Source organism: Neoarius graeffei, chromosome 5 (genome assembly GCF_027579695.1).
Source record: "Neoarius graeffei isolate fNeoGra1 chromosome 5, fNeoGra1.pri, whole genome shotgun sequence".
NCBI classification, from domain to species: Eukaryota; Metazoa; Chordata; class Actinopteri; order Siluriformes; family Ariidae; genus Neoarius; species Neoarius graeffei.
In genome coordinates this window covers 79758809-79774082 of record NC_083573.1, presented here as the reverse complement: position 1 = coordinate 79774082, position 15274 = coordinate 79758809, and the positions used below count along the sequence as shown (strand labels likewise).

Below are 15274 nucleotides of genomic sequence, written 5' to 3'. Positions count from 1 at the left end.
AGCCACTCAAGCACCGGGTACTTTACATGTGAATAGCGATAGGTGTGGCCTCGGGGGCTGCTGCAGTCAGACAGTACAGAAAATCCAAAGATTTCTTTTCACTCTTTTTAAAAAGGGCCAGCTATATAATTTATTTCATATATATATATATATAGGGCGGCACGGTGGTGTAGTGGTTAGCGCTGTCGCCTCACAGCAAGAAGGTCCTGGGTTCGAGCCCCGGGTCCGGCGAGGGCCTTTCTGTGTGGAGTTTGCATGTTCTCCCCGTGTCCGCGTGGGTTTCCTCCGGGTGCTCCGGTTTCCCCCACAGTCCAAAGACATGCAGGTTAGGTTAACTGGTGACTCTAAATTGACCGTAGGTGTGAATGTGAGTGTGAATGGTTGTCTGTGTCTATGTGTCAGCCCTGTGATGACCTGGCGACTTGTCCAGGGTGTACCCCGCCTTTCGCCCGTAGTCAGCTGGGATAGGCTCCAGCTTGCCTGCGACCCTGTAGAAGGATAAAGCGGCTAGAGATAATGAGATGAGATATATATCTCATCTCATTATCTCTAGCCGCTTTATCCTTCTACAGGGTCGCAGGCAAGCTGGAGCCTATCCCAGCTGACTACGGGCGAAAGGCGGGGTACACCCTGGACAAGTCGCCAGGTCATCACAGGGCTGACACATATGCCGCTTTTCCACTACAAACGCGGCTGAGCCGTGCCGTGCCGAGTCGAGCTGAGTCGAGCTGAGCGGGGCTGTTGGAGTTGCATTTCGACTACAACCGCGCTGAACCGTGCTGGCTGGAAGTGGGTGGACACATTGGGTGGAGTTAGCGAAAGTGGGTGGACGTCACGTGATGTCGTTAAGCAGCGCAAACAGTGACATCAGTGACAGTGGCGGAACAAGTCAGAGCCGGGCCGGGGGCGGGGCAAATGACCGGGCCCTTTATTAAAGCTTATCATAACATCATTTTAGGCTACAAAATGTCCGCAACTGCGGTGTTTACCAATTTCAACACTACCGGGTGCAACTATGTTATTTAGTACATCAAGTCCTTCAAACGAACATGTAACTCAGAAACAAAAAACATTAGGATACTGTACATGGCTCATAATAAAACATCAATAGCCTATACTGCGCACATTATTTGAAGGGCATACGAATGAGCGCTCAGAGGTTGCAACGGTGACAGGAAGAGTCAGAAATAAAAGGAGGGCGGTGCAAACCTCACTGAATGCACTGTGTTTACCAATTTCAACACTACGGGGTGCAACTATGTTATTTTGTACATTAAGTCCTTCAAACGAACATGTAACTCAGAAACAAAAAAACATTAGGCGACATACTGTACATGGGTCATAATCAGTGATGGGAATAACGGCGTTAGAATAAACGGCGTTACTAACGGCGTTACTTTTTTTAGTAACGAGTAATCTAACTAATTACTTTTTACATCGTTATAACGCCGTTCCCGTTACTTACAATAAAATACTATGCGTTACTTTATTAAAGCTGTTCTCATCTGGCACGCTGCTCGCTCAGCCTTTCTTTACTCTGCTTTAGTGTGGGGCGGGGAGACACGAGACAACGGCACAGTAAGCCAATCAGAGTAGATTTGGACAACATATGTAGGTAGGCCACGCCTACTGCACTACTGCGCACGCTTTCAATCGGAAGAGCCAGCGATGGCGAGCGGTCAGCCCAGCACTGCGCTTTCACACTGGAAATACAGCCAGGACTTTTCATTACTTGAAATAAAAGGCAAGAGTGTTTACGTGCAATGCACATTATGTCGAGGAACAAAGCGTTTGTCCTCGTCAGTGGCCAGTAATTAGTAACATAATTTTAATAACTGCAAAAATATATTACATTTGATAGATGTCTTATCTCACATTGTCCCACAAAAATATTAATATAGTGTAGATAATGTTACTAACTGGTTCTGTTAAGTGTCCATTTCAGTCATTAAACACATTTAACATTCACTTTTATTATGATTACACTAATTGAATTTGATTTTTTTTTTTGGGGGGGGGGGGGGGACAAAATGTAACGGAATAATTACTTTACCTGGTAATTAGTTACTTTTATGACAAAGTAACTCCGTTACTAACTCAGTTACTTTTTGGGAAAAGTAACTAGTAACTATAACTAATTACTTTTTGAAAGTAACGTGCCCAACACTGGTCATAATAAAACATCAATAGCCTACTGCGCGCATTATTTGAAGGGCATACGACGAGCCTTGCGCTCCGCGAACTCGTCCACGATGCTCTGTATGTCACTGATTCAGTGAGCTTTTAAGCGGTAGTCTCACGACCCGGATAGTAAACAATAAACATGGAGGACATGGTGTCGTTAATGTTGCTGGTCTTGGTGCTGTGGCTTGTTGTCACCGACAACGCGGACAGATACTGGCAAGAGCGTATAGATGAGGCGAGGCGCATAAGGCTTCAGAAATTCTCGTAATTCGTAATTCTTCTTCTTCCGGGTTTGCGGTGTTTACAGATCCCAGCGCGCTCGTGGGGCTTGTGTGGGCATGTGAGGACACTCCTCCTCACCAATCAGTGCACAGGGGAGTGTCTGCTCACGCCCCCAACCTCAGTCGGCACGGTTTGGCTCGCTTCAGCCCCACTCCAAAACGGTGCGAGTTTTAGGGGCTAAGCAGGGCTGAAGCGAGCTGAGTTGTGCTGGTTTTTGGTAGTCGAAACGCGAGCCGTGTCGGGCTGAAGTGAGCTGAAGCGAGCTGAAGTGAGCTGAAAAAGGGTAGTGGAAAAGGGCCAATAGACACAGACAACCATTCACACTCACATTCACACCTACAGTCAATTTAGAGTCACCAGTTAACCTAACCTGCATGTCTTTGGACTGTGGGGGAAACCGGAGCACCCGGAGGAAACCCACGCGGACACGGGGAGAACATGCAAACTCCACACAGAAAGGCCTTCGCCGGCCCCGGGGCTCGAACCCAGGACCTTCTTGCTGTGAGGCGACAGCGCTAACCACTACACCACCGTGCCACCCATATATATATATATATATATATATTTGAAAACTAGAAGTTTCAAGGTTTTTAATGGTGTCACTTATATGTTTGAATGACAAAAACTCACAGGGTTACAGATGTGTTTTTGGAGAAGTGTCAAATTGCCCACCGGCGGGCACTTAGACTCCAGAGGGTTAAATCAAAATCTGGCTGCCTCTGCCAGGAAACTAAGACTGGTTTGTCATTGGATCTTTCAGCAGGACAATAATCTGAAGCATACGTCCAAATCAACACAAAAATGGTTCACTGACCACAGAATCAATCTTCTGCCCTGGCCATCTCAGTCCCCTGACCTGACCGCCAATGAAAACCTGTGGGCTGAGCTGAAGAGGAGAGGGCACCAAAGAGGGCCAAGGACTGGAGAGATTGTGTAAAGAGGAACGGTCTCAGATTCCCCGCTCTGTCTCTCCAACCTTATAAAATGTTACAGGAAAAGACTCAGTGCTGTTTTATTGGCAAAGGGAGGGTGTACAAAGGATTCAATGCAGGAGTGCCAATAATAGTGGCACATGTTTTTGCTGAAAATTTATTTCAATTAAAGGTTGGATTTTTCTCATTTTTTCAGCGTGAGACGAAGCTACTTCACCAAAAGGTGGATTTTTCTAACCCTTTTTACTAATCTTTTACAAGAGATGCTAATAATCATAGAGGACACTGTAAATCAATCAATCTTTTGAAAACACACACTGACCTAATCTGGGACAATTTTTTTAAAATTTCAAACTGGAAATAATAACAGAATTTTGACAATTGTAAAACAAAGAACAGTCCATATTCAATATTCCTGACTGCTCAATACTCAAGATGTTGCACAATTTCTCGGTGACTATTTCTCTGTAAACAGATTTGTGATATTGACTCCTTTGTCTAAGTAAAAGTTAACAGGTCATATTTTCTGTGAGTCTTATCCCTTCCATTAAAGCCTGTGTTCAGACGACACGCTGATGGATTTGATCTAAAATATTTGATCAGGTTTTGCACAAACTTGTAGAGTCCATGGCAGCTCGAGTGCACACTGTCATTAAAATAAAAGGCGAACATACTGGAAACTAAGAAATCCTAAAATTCAAAAAATTTTAAACATTTTTAAGATTCTACTTTTCACTGAGGTGACTGCTCATAATACCATTTGTAATGGAAACCTTTAAACAACACTGGAAAAGGATGCCAAACAGAAGCATTTGGACCCCAATGATTAAAAAAAAATTAAAATATGCCATCGACCCCTCGGGTCACTCGAATCAAAGGTTATGCCCCATCATGCAAAGAGCGACATGTCAGGAGGTCCGAAGTCTGAACAGGAAACTCATAGTGTCCGTGACTGACGGTGTCTGCAGGGCAGTGCTCACACATCTGAACACAAATAGGCATTTCATTCACTGGTGAGCTCAATAGCAGGGTGCATTTCAGTGAGATGGGAGGTCATGACCCTGCCTTCAGGCACAGAAACATGATTTGCCAAGTAGAATGGTGTCTTGTTTCATTTTTGCATTGTAGGCAGTGACGATATTCAACATTCATTCTACGAGTTGTACATGAGCTGATAGTTGACGAGGCGCGTAGAACCAAGTTGGCTATAAGCCATGTACAACAAGATTGAGTGGAATAACTGTTTTATTCTATCCACATTCACTGGATTTTGAGAAACAGAGCATTTTTATTTTGTGCAAATTCGATAAATAAAAACTTTATACAAAACGTCCGACAAAATCGTTTCCGCTTAGAATGTAAACGAATCAGCGAAATGACAGGAGCAATTTGTGAAAAATGCCACAATAATAATAATTCTTGAAAAATAAAAAAAAGATATGTTCTTACCATCAAATACTTTCATTGCATATTTTGTTGCTTTTTTCTTTTTGTATTTTTTGGGATTTTGTTTTCGAGTAGTTTTTATTTCGTCCTCGGTTGGTTCAGCAACACGCTCCGCCATTTTGTTTTTCTCTACTCACGGTATATGAGCTGATATCCTAGTAGTAGAGTAGCCAATCAGAGCGCACGACTGCTCATATCCAGTAAATGTGGATAGAATAATGTATATTATTATACATACAGGCCACTTTTTCCATGGAATAAAAACATGTATTCGATTCCCTTCCAGTGGGTTTATTGATGGCATGCAATACTGTTATTATATCGCTTATCTTCCATGTATTACGACACTCTGACCAGTGGAGAACGAGCGTGGATTATTCTTATAATATTGCACATTGTCAAGACAACATGACGTCACGCGTCAGAGTTCATGCAAATATCCAATGACAAAACTTTTCTGCTGCTCATGCGCACAATCATTTTTTTGTCTACTGGGAAAGAGAGAAGACGAGGCTAATTCGATGCGAGGATTAAGCACTAAATAAATAAGCTGAAAATTGAAACTAAAGATGTGCTGAACACCCGAAAGGCTACCAAAACTTCATTATATATTCTTCATGCATATTTACAAGAGTAAAACAAACCAATGGACATCGAAAAACTGGAAAAGAGACAGGTTGGAGATGTAAAACTTCCACGCTAGTAGTAAGTGACTGTGATAATTTGTAAACAAACACGGCTGCGAGGTTTGCTTCGTTAAAAGTGGAAGATTTTGAGAGAATTTTCGCTGCCAAGTCGCTCCGTTGTGTGTAGTTGTCAATGTTGATTTTAAAAATAACTCAGTAAATTACACAGGGAAAATAATAATAATAATATTCGGCTTGACTGTGCTAGCATTGGCCTTTGCTAACACTACACCGGCTGTAAGGTAACTGGACTGCCGCGCTAACAGCACCGAGTCACTGGTAAGCTAGCGTTGGCCTTTGAGAATGCTGAGGTGAAGTGTGTGTATGTATAATAAGAATAATATTGGCTGGCTTTTTTCAGGGTCTATCAGATATATTCCATTCAGCTAGCATGATATTGAATGAGTCTTCGACTCGTTCAATATCATGCTAGCTTAATGGAATATATCTGATAGACCACTCAAAGCCAGCCAATATTATTTAAATATTTCCTAAATTAAATACAAACTAGACAACTGATATACAGTGGTGCTTGAAAGTTTGTAAACCCTTTAGAATTTTCTATATTTCTGCAAAAATATGACCTAAAACATCATCAGATTTTCACACAAGTCCTAAAAGTAGATAAAGAGAACCCAGTTAAACAAATAAGACAAAAATATTACACTTGGTCATTTATTTATTGAGGAAAATGATCCAATATTACATATCTGTGAGTGGCAAAAGTATGTGAACCTCTAGGATTAGCAGTTAATTTGAAGGTGAAATTAGAGTCAGGTGTTTTCAATCAGTGGGATGACAATCAGGTGTGAGTGGGCACCCTGTTTTATTTAAAGAACAGGGATCTATCAAAGTCTGATCTTCACAACACATGTTTGTGGAAGTGTATCATGGCACGAGCAAAGGAGATTTCTGAGGACCTCAGAAAAAGCGTTGTTGATGCTCATCAGGCTGGAAAAGGTTACAAAACCAGCTCTAAAGACTTTGGACTCCACCAATCCACAGTCAGACAGACTGTTTACAAATGGAGGAAATTCAAGACCATGGTTACCCTCCCCAGGAGTGGTCGACCAACAAAAATCACTCCAAGAGCAAGGCGTGTAATAGTCGGCAAGGTCACAAAGGACCCCAGGGTAAAGGTCTGCGCGGGTTGGATTTTTCAGTCCCGCTCCCGCCCGCGCCCGCATTGTGCAGTCCTGCTCCCACCCGCGCCCGCAAAGAATTATGATTTTCAGTCCCGCTCCCGCCTGCGCCTGCCATATTTTGTCCCGCTCCCGCCCGCAAATCCCGCATGATGCAGACGTTCGAGTTATTTCTCAGGAAAGTTCTTGTCTTGACACAGTGTGATGGTGCCCCGCCCCCTACTTTGAGTGGATTTGAGCATAAATATCTACAGCTCACGTTCACGTTCGTTATTATTTACCTTGTTTCTGAATTCAGCATGTAGTGTCTCTAATAATAATAATAATTAGTGCTGTCAAGCGATTAAAATATTTAATCGCGAATCACACATTTTTATCACATGAGAAACCATTGTAATTCTCTGATCAGCATAAAAAAGTGAATGGGCTTGCTTTGTACCAATGGTGTTTTTTTTTTTTTTAATTTACTGCTTGCGTTAGTCTACAACTCTAATCAGAGAGACAGGTTACACAGTGACGGTAGGCTTGACTCAATGCTATCCCAGAAATCCTTCCTGTAATATGCAAATTTGGCCGCCTCTGATTGGACAGCCAAATTTGCATATTACAGGAAGGATTTCTGGGATAGCATTGAGTCAAGCCTACCGTCACTGTGTAACCTGTCTCTCTGATTAGAGTTGTAGACTAACGCAAGCAGTAAATCACTTCACTCATGGTTCTCTTGATAGCTGGGGGTGAACTGCGAGTCATTAGAGTGATCAAAGGATTTCCCGTTAGGGTGATCAATGGCAAATTTAAGATGCCATTCCTCACTCAATCTGGCAATCTGACTCTCTCTGCATATGTAGGCATCTTAAAATGTTTTTATTAATACCAAATAAAATATCCAGCACAAATTATATATGATAGACATAAATTAATAATTTATAAATTTTATTTCAAACCAGGGCTTTGAACCAGAATTTTTTGTCCTATTGATTCGTTCTGAACAGAAACGGAATTTTAACTTTTCCGGTTTTGGGTTCCACCATTAAATAGACGTTCCCGAACCGGTTAGAACAAAAAAATTTCGTTCCCGGAACGGTTAATTACGTTCCCTGTCAGCTGTTTAACAAATGACTATAAAATTATGTCTTTGTCTCATCCAGCTTAAGCCAAATGTAGGCTAATTCTATTACAACCTTCATTAAATAAGACAAGAAATAATTCAAAACAATTATTATTTCAAATGTTGGCGATTTGGATTCTCAGTATGTCTTCCCATCTACACAAACAGAAGAAGTGCCAAAAATGAAAGATAATTCGTTTAGTGTGTTTCAAAGGCTAGTCAGGCCCTATGCATAGGCTAACAGAGGTTAACGTCATTTAATGTTCGCGAGCCTCTCAGTAATGTGGACAAATATATTGATATCGTGTTTGAAATTGACATTTTTGAATAACGATAGACTGCAATATTTACCTCTTATTTAAGATGTGGAGACGTGATAGTAGTCCACCCTCCTGCTCTCTCCATTCAGTCAGCGAACGTCACACAGGAAGTGAACCCCAGCAGGTCATAGAAACTTGCGCAGGAGAAGAATGACTTTTTTATTTGTAGGCTACGGAAACTTTGAGGAACGAAATAAAAACCGGTATTAACCGGTTACCATTATTTTTAATAAGCGTTTCTGTTCCGGAACATAAAAAATAAAGTTTCTGGTTTTGTTTCTGTTCCATGTGAAATAGAAAAAGTTCCCGGTTTTCGTTTTCGTTCCTTGAACCGGTTCAAAGCCCTGTTTCAAACACGTATTTAGTTAGCGGGACTGCAGCTTATCACCGCTCCTGCCCGCGCATGCATATGTGCACTTCTGGTCCCGCCCGCGCCCGCAATGAGCTTTCAAAATTTGTCCTGCACCGCACTACTTTGCAGCGGGTCCTGCGAGTCCCGCGGGACTCCCGCGGGAGTGCAGGGCTCTACCCCAGGGTAACTTCTAAGCAACTGAAGGCCTCTCTCACATAATGTTCATGAGTCCATCATCAGGAGAACACTGAACAACAATGGTGTGCATGGCAAGGTTGCAAGGAGAAAGCTACTGCTCTCCAAAAAGAACATTGCTGCTCGTCTACAACTTGCTAAAGATCACGTGGACAAGCCAGAAGGCTATTAGAAAAATATTTTGTGGACGGATGAGACCAAAATAGAACTTTTTGGTTTAAATGAGAAGCGTTATGTTTGGAGGAAGGAAAACACTGCATTCCAGCATAAGAACCTTATCCCATCTGTGAAACATGGTGGTGGTAGTATCATGGTTTGGGCCTGTTTTGCTGCATCTGGGCCAGGACGGCTTGCCATCATTGATGGAACAATGAATTCTGAATTATACCAGCAAATTCTAAAGGAAAATGTCAGGACATCTGTCCATGAACTGAATCTCAAGAGAAGGTGGGTCATGCAGCAAGACAACGACCCTAAGCACACAAGTTGTTCTACCAAAGAATGGTTAAAGAAGAATAAAGTTAATGTTTTGGAATGGCCAAGTCAAAGTCCTGACCTTAATCCAATCGAAATGTTGTGGAAGGACCTGAAGCGAGCAGTTCATGTAAGGAAACCCACCAACATCCCAGAGTTGAAGCTGTTCTGTACGGAGGAATGGGCTAAAATTCCTCCAAGCCGGTGTGCAGGACTGATCAACAGTTTCCGGAAACGTTTAGTTGTAGTTATTGCTGCACAAGGGGGTCACACCAGATACTGAAAGCAAAGGTTCACATACTTTTGCCACTCACAGATATGCAATATTGGATCATTTTCCTCAATTAATAAATGACCAAATATAATATTTTTGTCTCATTTGTTTAACTGGGTTCTCTTTATCTACTTTTAGGACTTGTGTGAAAATCTGATGATGTTTTAGGTCATATTTATGCAGAAATATAAAAAATTCTAAAGGGTTCACAAACCTTCAAGCACCACTGTATGTGGCATGCGGGTTTGTCTCCTTTTTAATACACTGTTCAGTTCATTTGTAAAGAAATCCATGCGCTAAGCACTTACTTTCATTTTTGGTGATACAGCTGTAGAGCGGTTTCTGCAGAAGAAAAAGAAGAACATGTTATACACAGACACTGTTGGATAGAAACCAGTAACATCCTTGATAAAGAAGGAAATTCTGTTACTTGTAGGTTTTGGCAATACTTTGTTTAACACGTTCTCCCCCCCAGTATATCAACATCAAAGAAAGCAGATAAAATGTTTGGAAATTGTTCAAACGGCTGTGTTTCGTCCCTGACAGACGTTTCAAACCTCCCATCCCATATTTTTGGATATAAATATATCAAGCACTGAGTTACCATTCAAGCCATGATCTTTCTTCTTTTAAAGCCAATTTCAGCTTCATGAAAATATCAATTCAAAACAACATTTTAGAAGAGCTTTACAGCACTGGTCATTAACTTTGTCTTGCATGCCAAGTTAAAAAAAATATATCTTGGGACTCTTATAAGTGCTTCACAAAGTTTAGCCTATTACGTGCTTTGGCTTGGAACAAGACTGCTCGTAAATTGAGGGCGTGAGATGAAAGCGGCTCAGGGTTTAAAGCGGGAGTGTGTCTGCTCCAAACCAAACATTATGCCCAGTGGTTTGTTTATTTGTTTAGAGGTGATCCAGATTAAAGAAGGCAATAAAGGCAGGGGGAGGGGACGACGACGACGACACGCAGCTATGATTGGGTATGCGCCGAGTACCATACTCCGTTGTGAAAATTACTTTATTATTATTTTTCATTCTTTGTTTTTTAACTTCATGTTTTTTTCTTTTTCATGGTTATTTGCACCTTTACTTGATATTTCTTCCAAAGCCCAGATGTCTCAGCTCCAGCTGTGCATACACCATATTCATGAAGAATAAGAAAACTATACACTTTGTGAGATGGAGGGCTGATGCAAGGGAAATCGTTTTTATAAGCACAGAAATCAAGAGAAATAAAGTTTCCATCCCAGTTGTGACAACAGAGCAACATGCAATAAACCTTCAAGTCATGTGAAATAAAACAGGAGGAATTACAATCAGCGCTCAGAAACTCTTCATGAATGCTGTGGGTTTATCAGATTAGAGCTTTGTTTGTTTGTTTATCTGAAAACAAACAGATATACTGTAGGTAAACTGAGAGAGGACTAATACGGTCCAGGAATAATTATGAGAAAATGTGTAAAGTATAATTCTCTTCCTCAATCTCTGCTCTTTCTTTCTTTATTTTCTCTTCCTTTCTTACTCCTTAGTATTTTCTTCCTTCCTTCTGTAACGCGACCTTGAGATTGTGAAAGGTGCTATAGAAATTTGTCATTATTATTATTATTATTATTATTATTATTTCCTCTTCACAGGCTGATCTTTGCTGGTTTTAGCCAAGGAACGGGCCATCACAAATGACTAAGGGTCCTGGGCGTTCATTTTTTCTCCATAATCAGGTTTCAAGCAATCTTCTCAGTATCCTTGCTGTTCCAAGCACTGTTCTTTGCTATCATATCAATGTTGCCATTTTAATTCCAAGCTTTTCTACCCATTTGCTGAAGTCAGCCGTTACACAACCAAGCGCACCTATGACCATCGCGATAACCATTACCTCTTTTATCTGCCAAAGTTGAGCTATTTCTCTCCTGAGATCTTGATATTTCTCTATTTTCTCAGTTTCCTTCTGGAATCACCTGGGATTGCTATATCAATAATCTTGCACACTAAGGAGCTGGTGGTGGATTTTCGCAGGCGCTCTCACTCCCCCCCAACACCAGTGAGCATCCAGGGGAAGGACATTGAGCTGGTGACATCTCATCAGTACCTGGGTGTTCACCTGAACAACAAACTAGACTGGACTGATAACACCACAGCACTGTATGGGTGGTCAGAGCAGGCTGTACCTGCTGCGGAGATAGACTCAGGTCTTTTGGGGTGCAAGGGGCACTCCTGAAGACCTTTTTTGACACTGTGGTGGCGTTAGCCATCTTTCATGGCGTGGCTTGCCAGGAGAGCAGCATCTCCACAGCTGACAGGAAGAGACTGGACAAACTGATCAGGAGGGCCAGCTCCGTTCTGGGATGGCCCCTGGAGTCAGTGGAGGTAGTGGGTGGGAGGAGGATGATGGCTAAGCTGAGAACGACTCCCACCCCCTACAGGACCTACTCACTGGACTGCAGAGCTCCTTCAGCGAGAGGCTGCTCCATCCTAAGTGTGTGAAGGAACGTTACCACAGATCATTCCTTCCTGCAGCTGTTAGACTGTACAACCAGTGCTGCTCACAGTAAACTCACATCTGTATGTCTGTCAATAGTTGCTGCATTGTTTTTTTCTGGCTTTTTTTCTGTTTTATCTTTTGCAATTACGACCACCTGATATGTGCAATAAGTGTGTTTCATCTACTTCATAATTCTTCTAATTTAGTATTTATCTTAGGTATATATATATATATATGGGTCTATCTCAGAAACTGGGTACTGTGGGGGTACCCCACTAAATATACTCACAGTCAATAAACTATACGGTTTTGAATGGTGATGTTGGTTTTAATTTGAAATAAAATGATGAAAGAAATAATACAGATAAAACTAAATCTTTGATGTGAAAATTCAGAATTTGGCAAAAATTCTGCAAATTTGTGGAAAAATGGCAGCTTGATCTGGGACATGATAAATGGTTGACTGCATCGCATTCCCTTAAAAAGGTTGTAGTCCACTGAAAAGTCTACAATTATCACTAGTTGTATTTTAAGTTGTAACTTTATACACCTAAGGATTGGTGCACTCACAGAATAATCATAACCGTAATAAAACATCATGCAAAATATTTTATCACTGTTGTAACTCCGTTTTCCGCAGACCCAAAACCAATACGATCGTGTGTTTTGATCTAAACGGAAAGCCTCAGGGTCAAGGTCACTACCTCACCAAAAGTAGTAACTTAAAATCACTACGCCATATAAAAATTTAGTTATAATCTGCGATTTTGTTTTTTAAAACAAAAGCTGAAAGTTAGGTTTAGAATACGTTTCTTACAGAATATGTTACGATGGTAGCTGGTCTTGTATGAATTTCTGAGCTATAAAATGAGTTGTGGTCTATTTTTTACCGTAGCGTGTTATTTGTGTGCGGGGAAGGACACACATTAACAATTTGCATGTGTAGAATGGAATTTTCCACTCCAACAGTTAGAAGTTGATCGTGCTTCCATTTGCGGTCTTTCTGTTATGCGGGTGATCTGTTCGGACGTTATCACTGAAAAGGTGAGTTTTGACAGTTTTATTTTGTTTTAGTCTTGCAGTATTAGGCAATAGAATGTTTCTTTTTCATCTTACTTTCATATTTCGTAGTGTTTGAGTATTTTTGGCCAATATTTTGCAACCATGGTCAGTTTAGATTGAACTTTTGACAGAATCTACAGCCAGTCATTTTGCCCCGCCTCCACTCCATCCGGTGTGGTAGTGATGTCCCGTTGCTCGCGTGCCGCAGCAGAGACCCGCGCAACCTTCAGCCGGTACAGTCGCTGTTCTTTTACCAGCGCCGTTATTCTCATTTTTCCGGTGTGTTCTTGATTTTTCCATTGTGTCCTATTTCGCCATATCAAATACCCAAACTGTATCATATTATTCATATTTAAGTGAATAATGAATTCAGTCATCATAACTTGGCATTTTTAAGCCAAGCAATCAAAAAGAGGAAATTTATTCAATATTTTCACTCATCTGTGAAGGAGGGGCGTTAATTCTTCGTGATGTAGTTATTTTATATGTAAATCAATTTTACAAAAGCATTTGAATTGTAATCAAAAAAATTTCCACAGTGGAGGCCAGATAAAGCAAGATGCTATCTTTATTCTTATTAAACATGACAAAAGAAACATTGAGTGTTAGATAAATGCAAAAAAAAATAGTAAAATTAGAAAATGTATTTTTTGACCATAATGTCCCAAATGAGAGACCAGTTTCTGAGACGGACCTATATATATATATATATATATATATATATATATATATATATATATATATATATATATATATATCCATCCTCCTAGGGCCTAGCGGTCACATACGTGGACAGCACTTTTTAGAAATTCAGAACAAGAATCCACATATGTGGACATACTTTTTCTCAAAAAGTACATCTTATCAAAGATGATGCTTAGTTTTTATTCTAATCAGGTTCTAATAAGCCCAAATAGCAAAAAGAAATAAAAAATGCATGTAAAAAAAAACAGCTTGGGTCTTAGGAGGATATTTGAGTGGCTTGATATGTTCTCTTCTGCTGCTATCCACTGTGCTGCTGCAAACAGGACATTTCCACATCGTGGGATAATAAAGGTCTTCTTATCTTATGTTATCTTGGCTCATCTTCATGCCATTTTTCCTTTCTTTCCAACTTTTTGCCATTTGTATTTGCCACAAAGTTTCCAGCCAATTCTTTTCCCCACCTTACCATGCCTCCTCTTGGACTCTTTTTGTACCAAATTAGAGCACGCCCTTACTATACGACTCACACTTTCCCCCTTCTGCCCACACAGTCTGCATAAGGGGGACTCAGAAGACTTTTCAATGTTGAACTTTAAATTATTATTATTATTATTATTATTCCATCCATCCATCCATTATCCATAACTGCTTATCCTGTACAGGGTCGCAGGCAAGCTGGAGTCTATCCCAGCTGACTACGGGCGAAAGGCGGGGTACACCCTGGACAAGTCGCCAGGTCATCGCAGGGCTGATACACAGAGACAAACAACCATTCACACTCACATTCACACCTACAGTCAATTTAGAGCCACCAATTAACCTAACCTGCATGTCTTTGGACTGTGGGAGAAACCGGAGCACCCGGAGGAAACCCACACGGACACGGGGAGAACATGCAAACTCCGCACAGAAAGGCCCTCGCCGGCCACGGGGCTCGAACCCAGGACCTTCTTGCTGTGAGGCGACAGCGCTAACCACTACACCACCGTGCCGCCCCATTATTATTATTATAAAACTGTATGAATGACCCAAAGCCCATTGATATTATTGATATTATTAATTTTACATTCAGTACGATATAAAGAAAACCAGAACAATATATCAATATGCTCCTGATATCATGAGAAATGAGGACCCAGACACTTGTCATGCTGTTAGAGGAAATAATCAACAACAGTATACAGTAGTGTGACGTGAATCAGATAACCATTACCACCCTGGAGCTGATTATTCTCCTCACAGCACAACCTGAAGTGTTTGATTCCTTTCATACCACAGCAACCTGCCAATAAATATAATTTTTATTCATTAAAGATCGACTTGTCATACATTTTTCTGTTTATAGTTATATTTAAAGGTGTGAAACATCCATGAAAATGACAAATTCGTATCTGTTATCACTTCTGTTATAGCCTGTATTGTATTGGTTTATAACGCAGTGATTTGCCAAAGGCTAAAATGTTTATTTAATTACTGAACAACACATCACGCTTTTTAATGGTTTATAGTTCGATTTCAAAGTTGTGGAACGTCTGAGAGAGAAAGTAGTTACGTACTGTTCGCACCTGTATTACACGTACAATATTCTTTTTTCACCAGCCTCTCTCTCTCTCACACACACACACACATCT

General features: G+C 40.9%; 1 protein-coding gene across 2 annotated transcripts in view; it reads right to left on the bottom strand.

Moving 5' to 3' along the window:
- Positions 1–15274, bottom strand: part of reck (reversion-inducing-cysteine-rich protein with kazal motifs) — a 193917-nt gene that overhangs the window by 90491 nt on the left and 88152 nt on the right. For both annotated transcript variants that reach the window (XM_060922458.1, XM_060922457.1), the window contains exon 7: positions 9704–9737. In XM_060922458.1, the coding sequence (XP_060778441.1) occupies positions 9704–9737 (34 nt within the window). The remainder of the gene's footprint in view (positions 1–9703; positions 9738–15274) is intronic.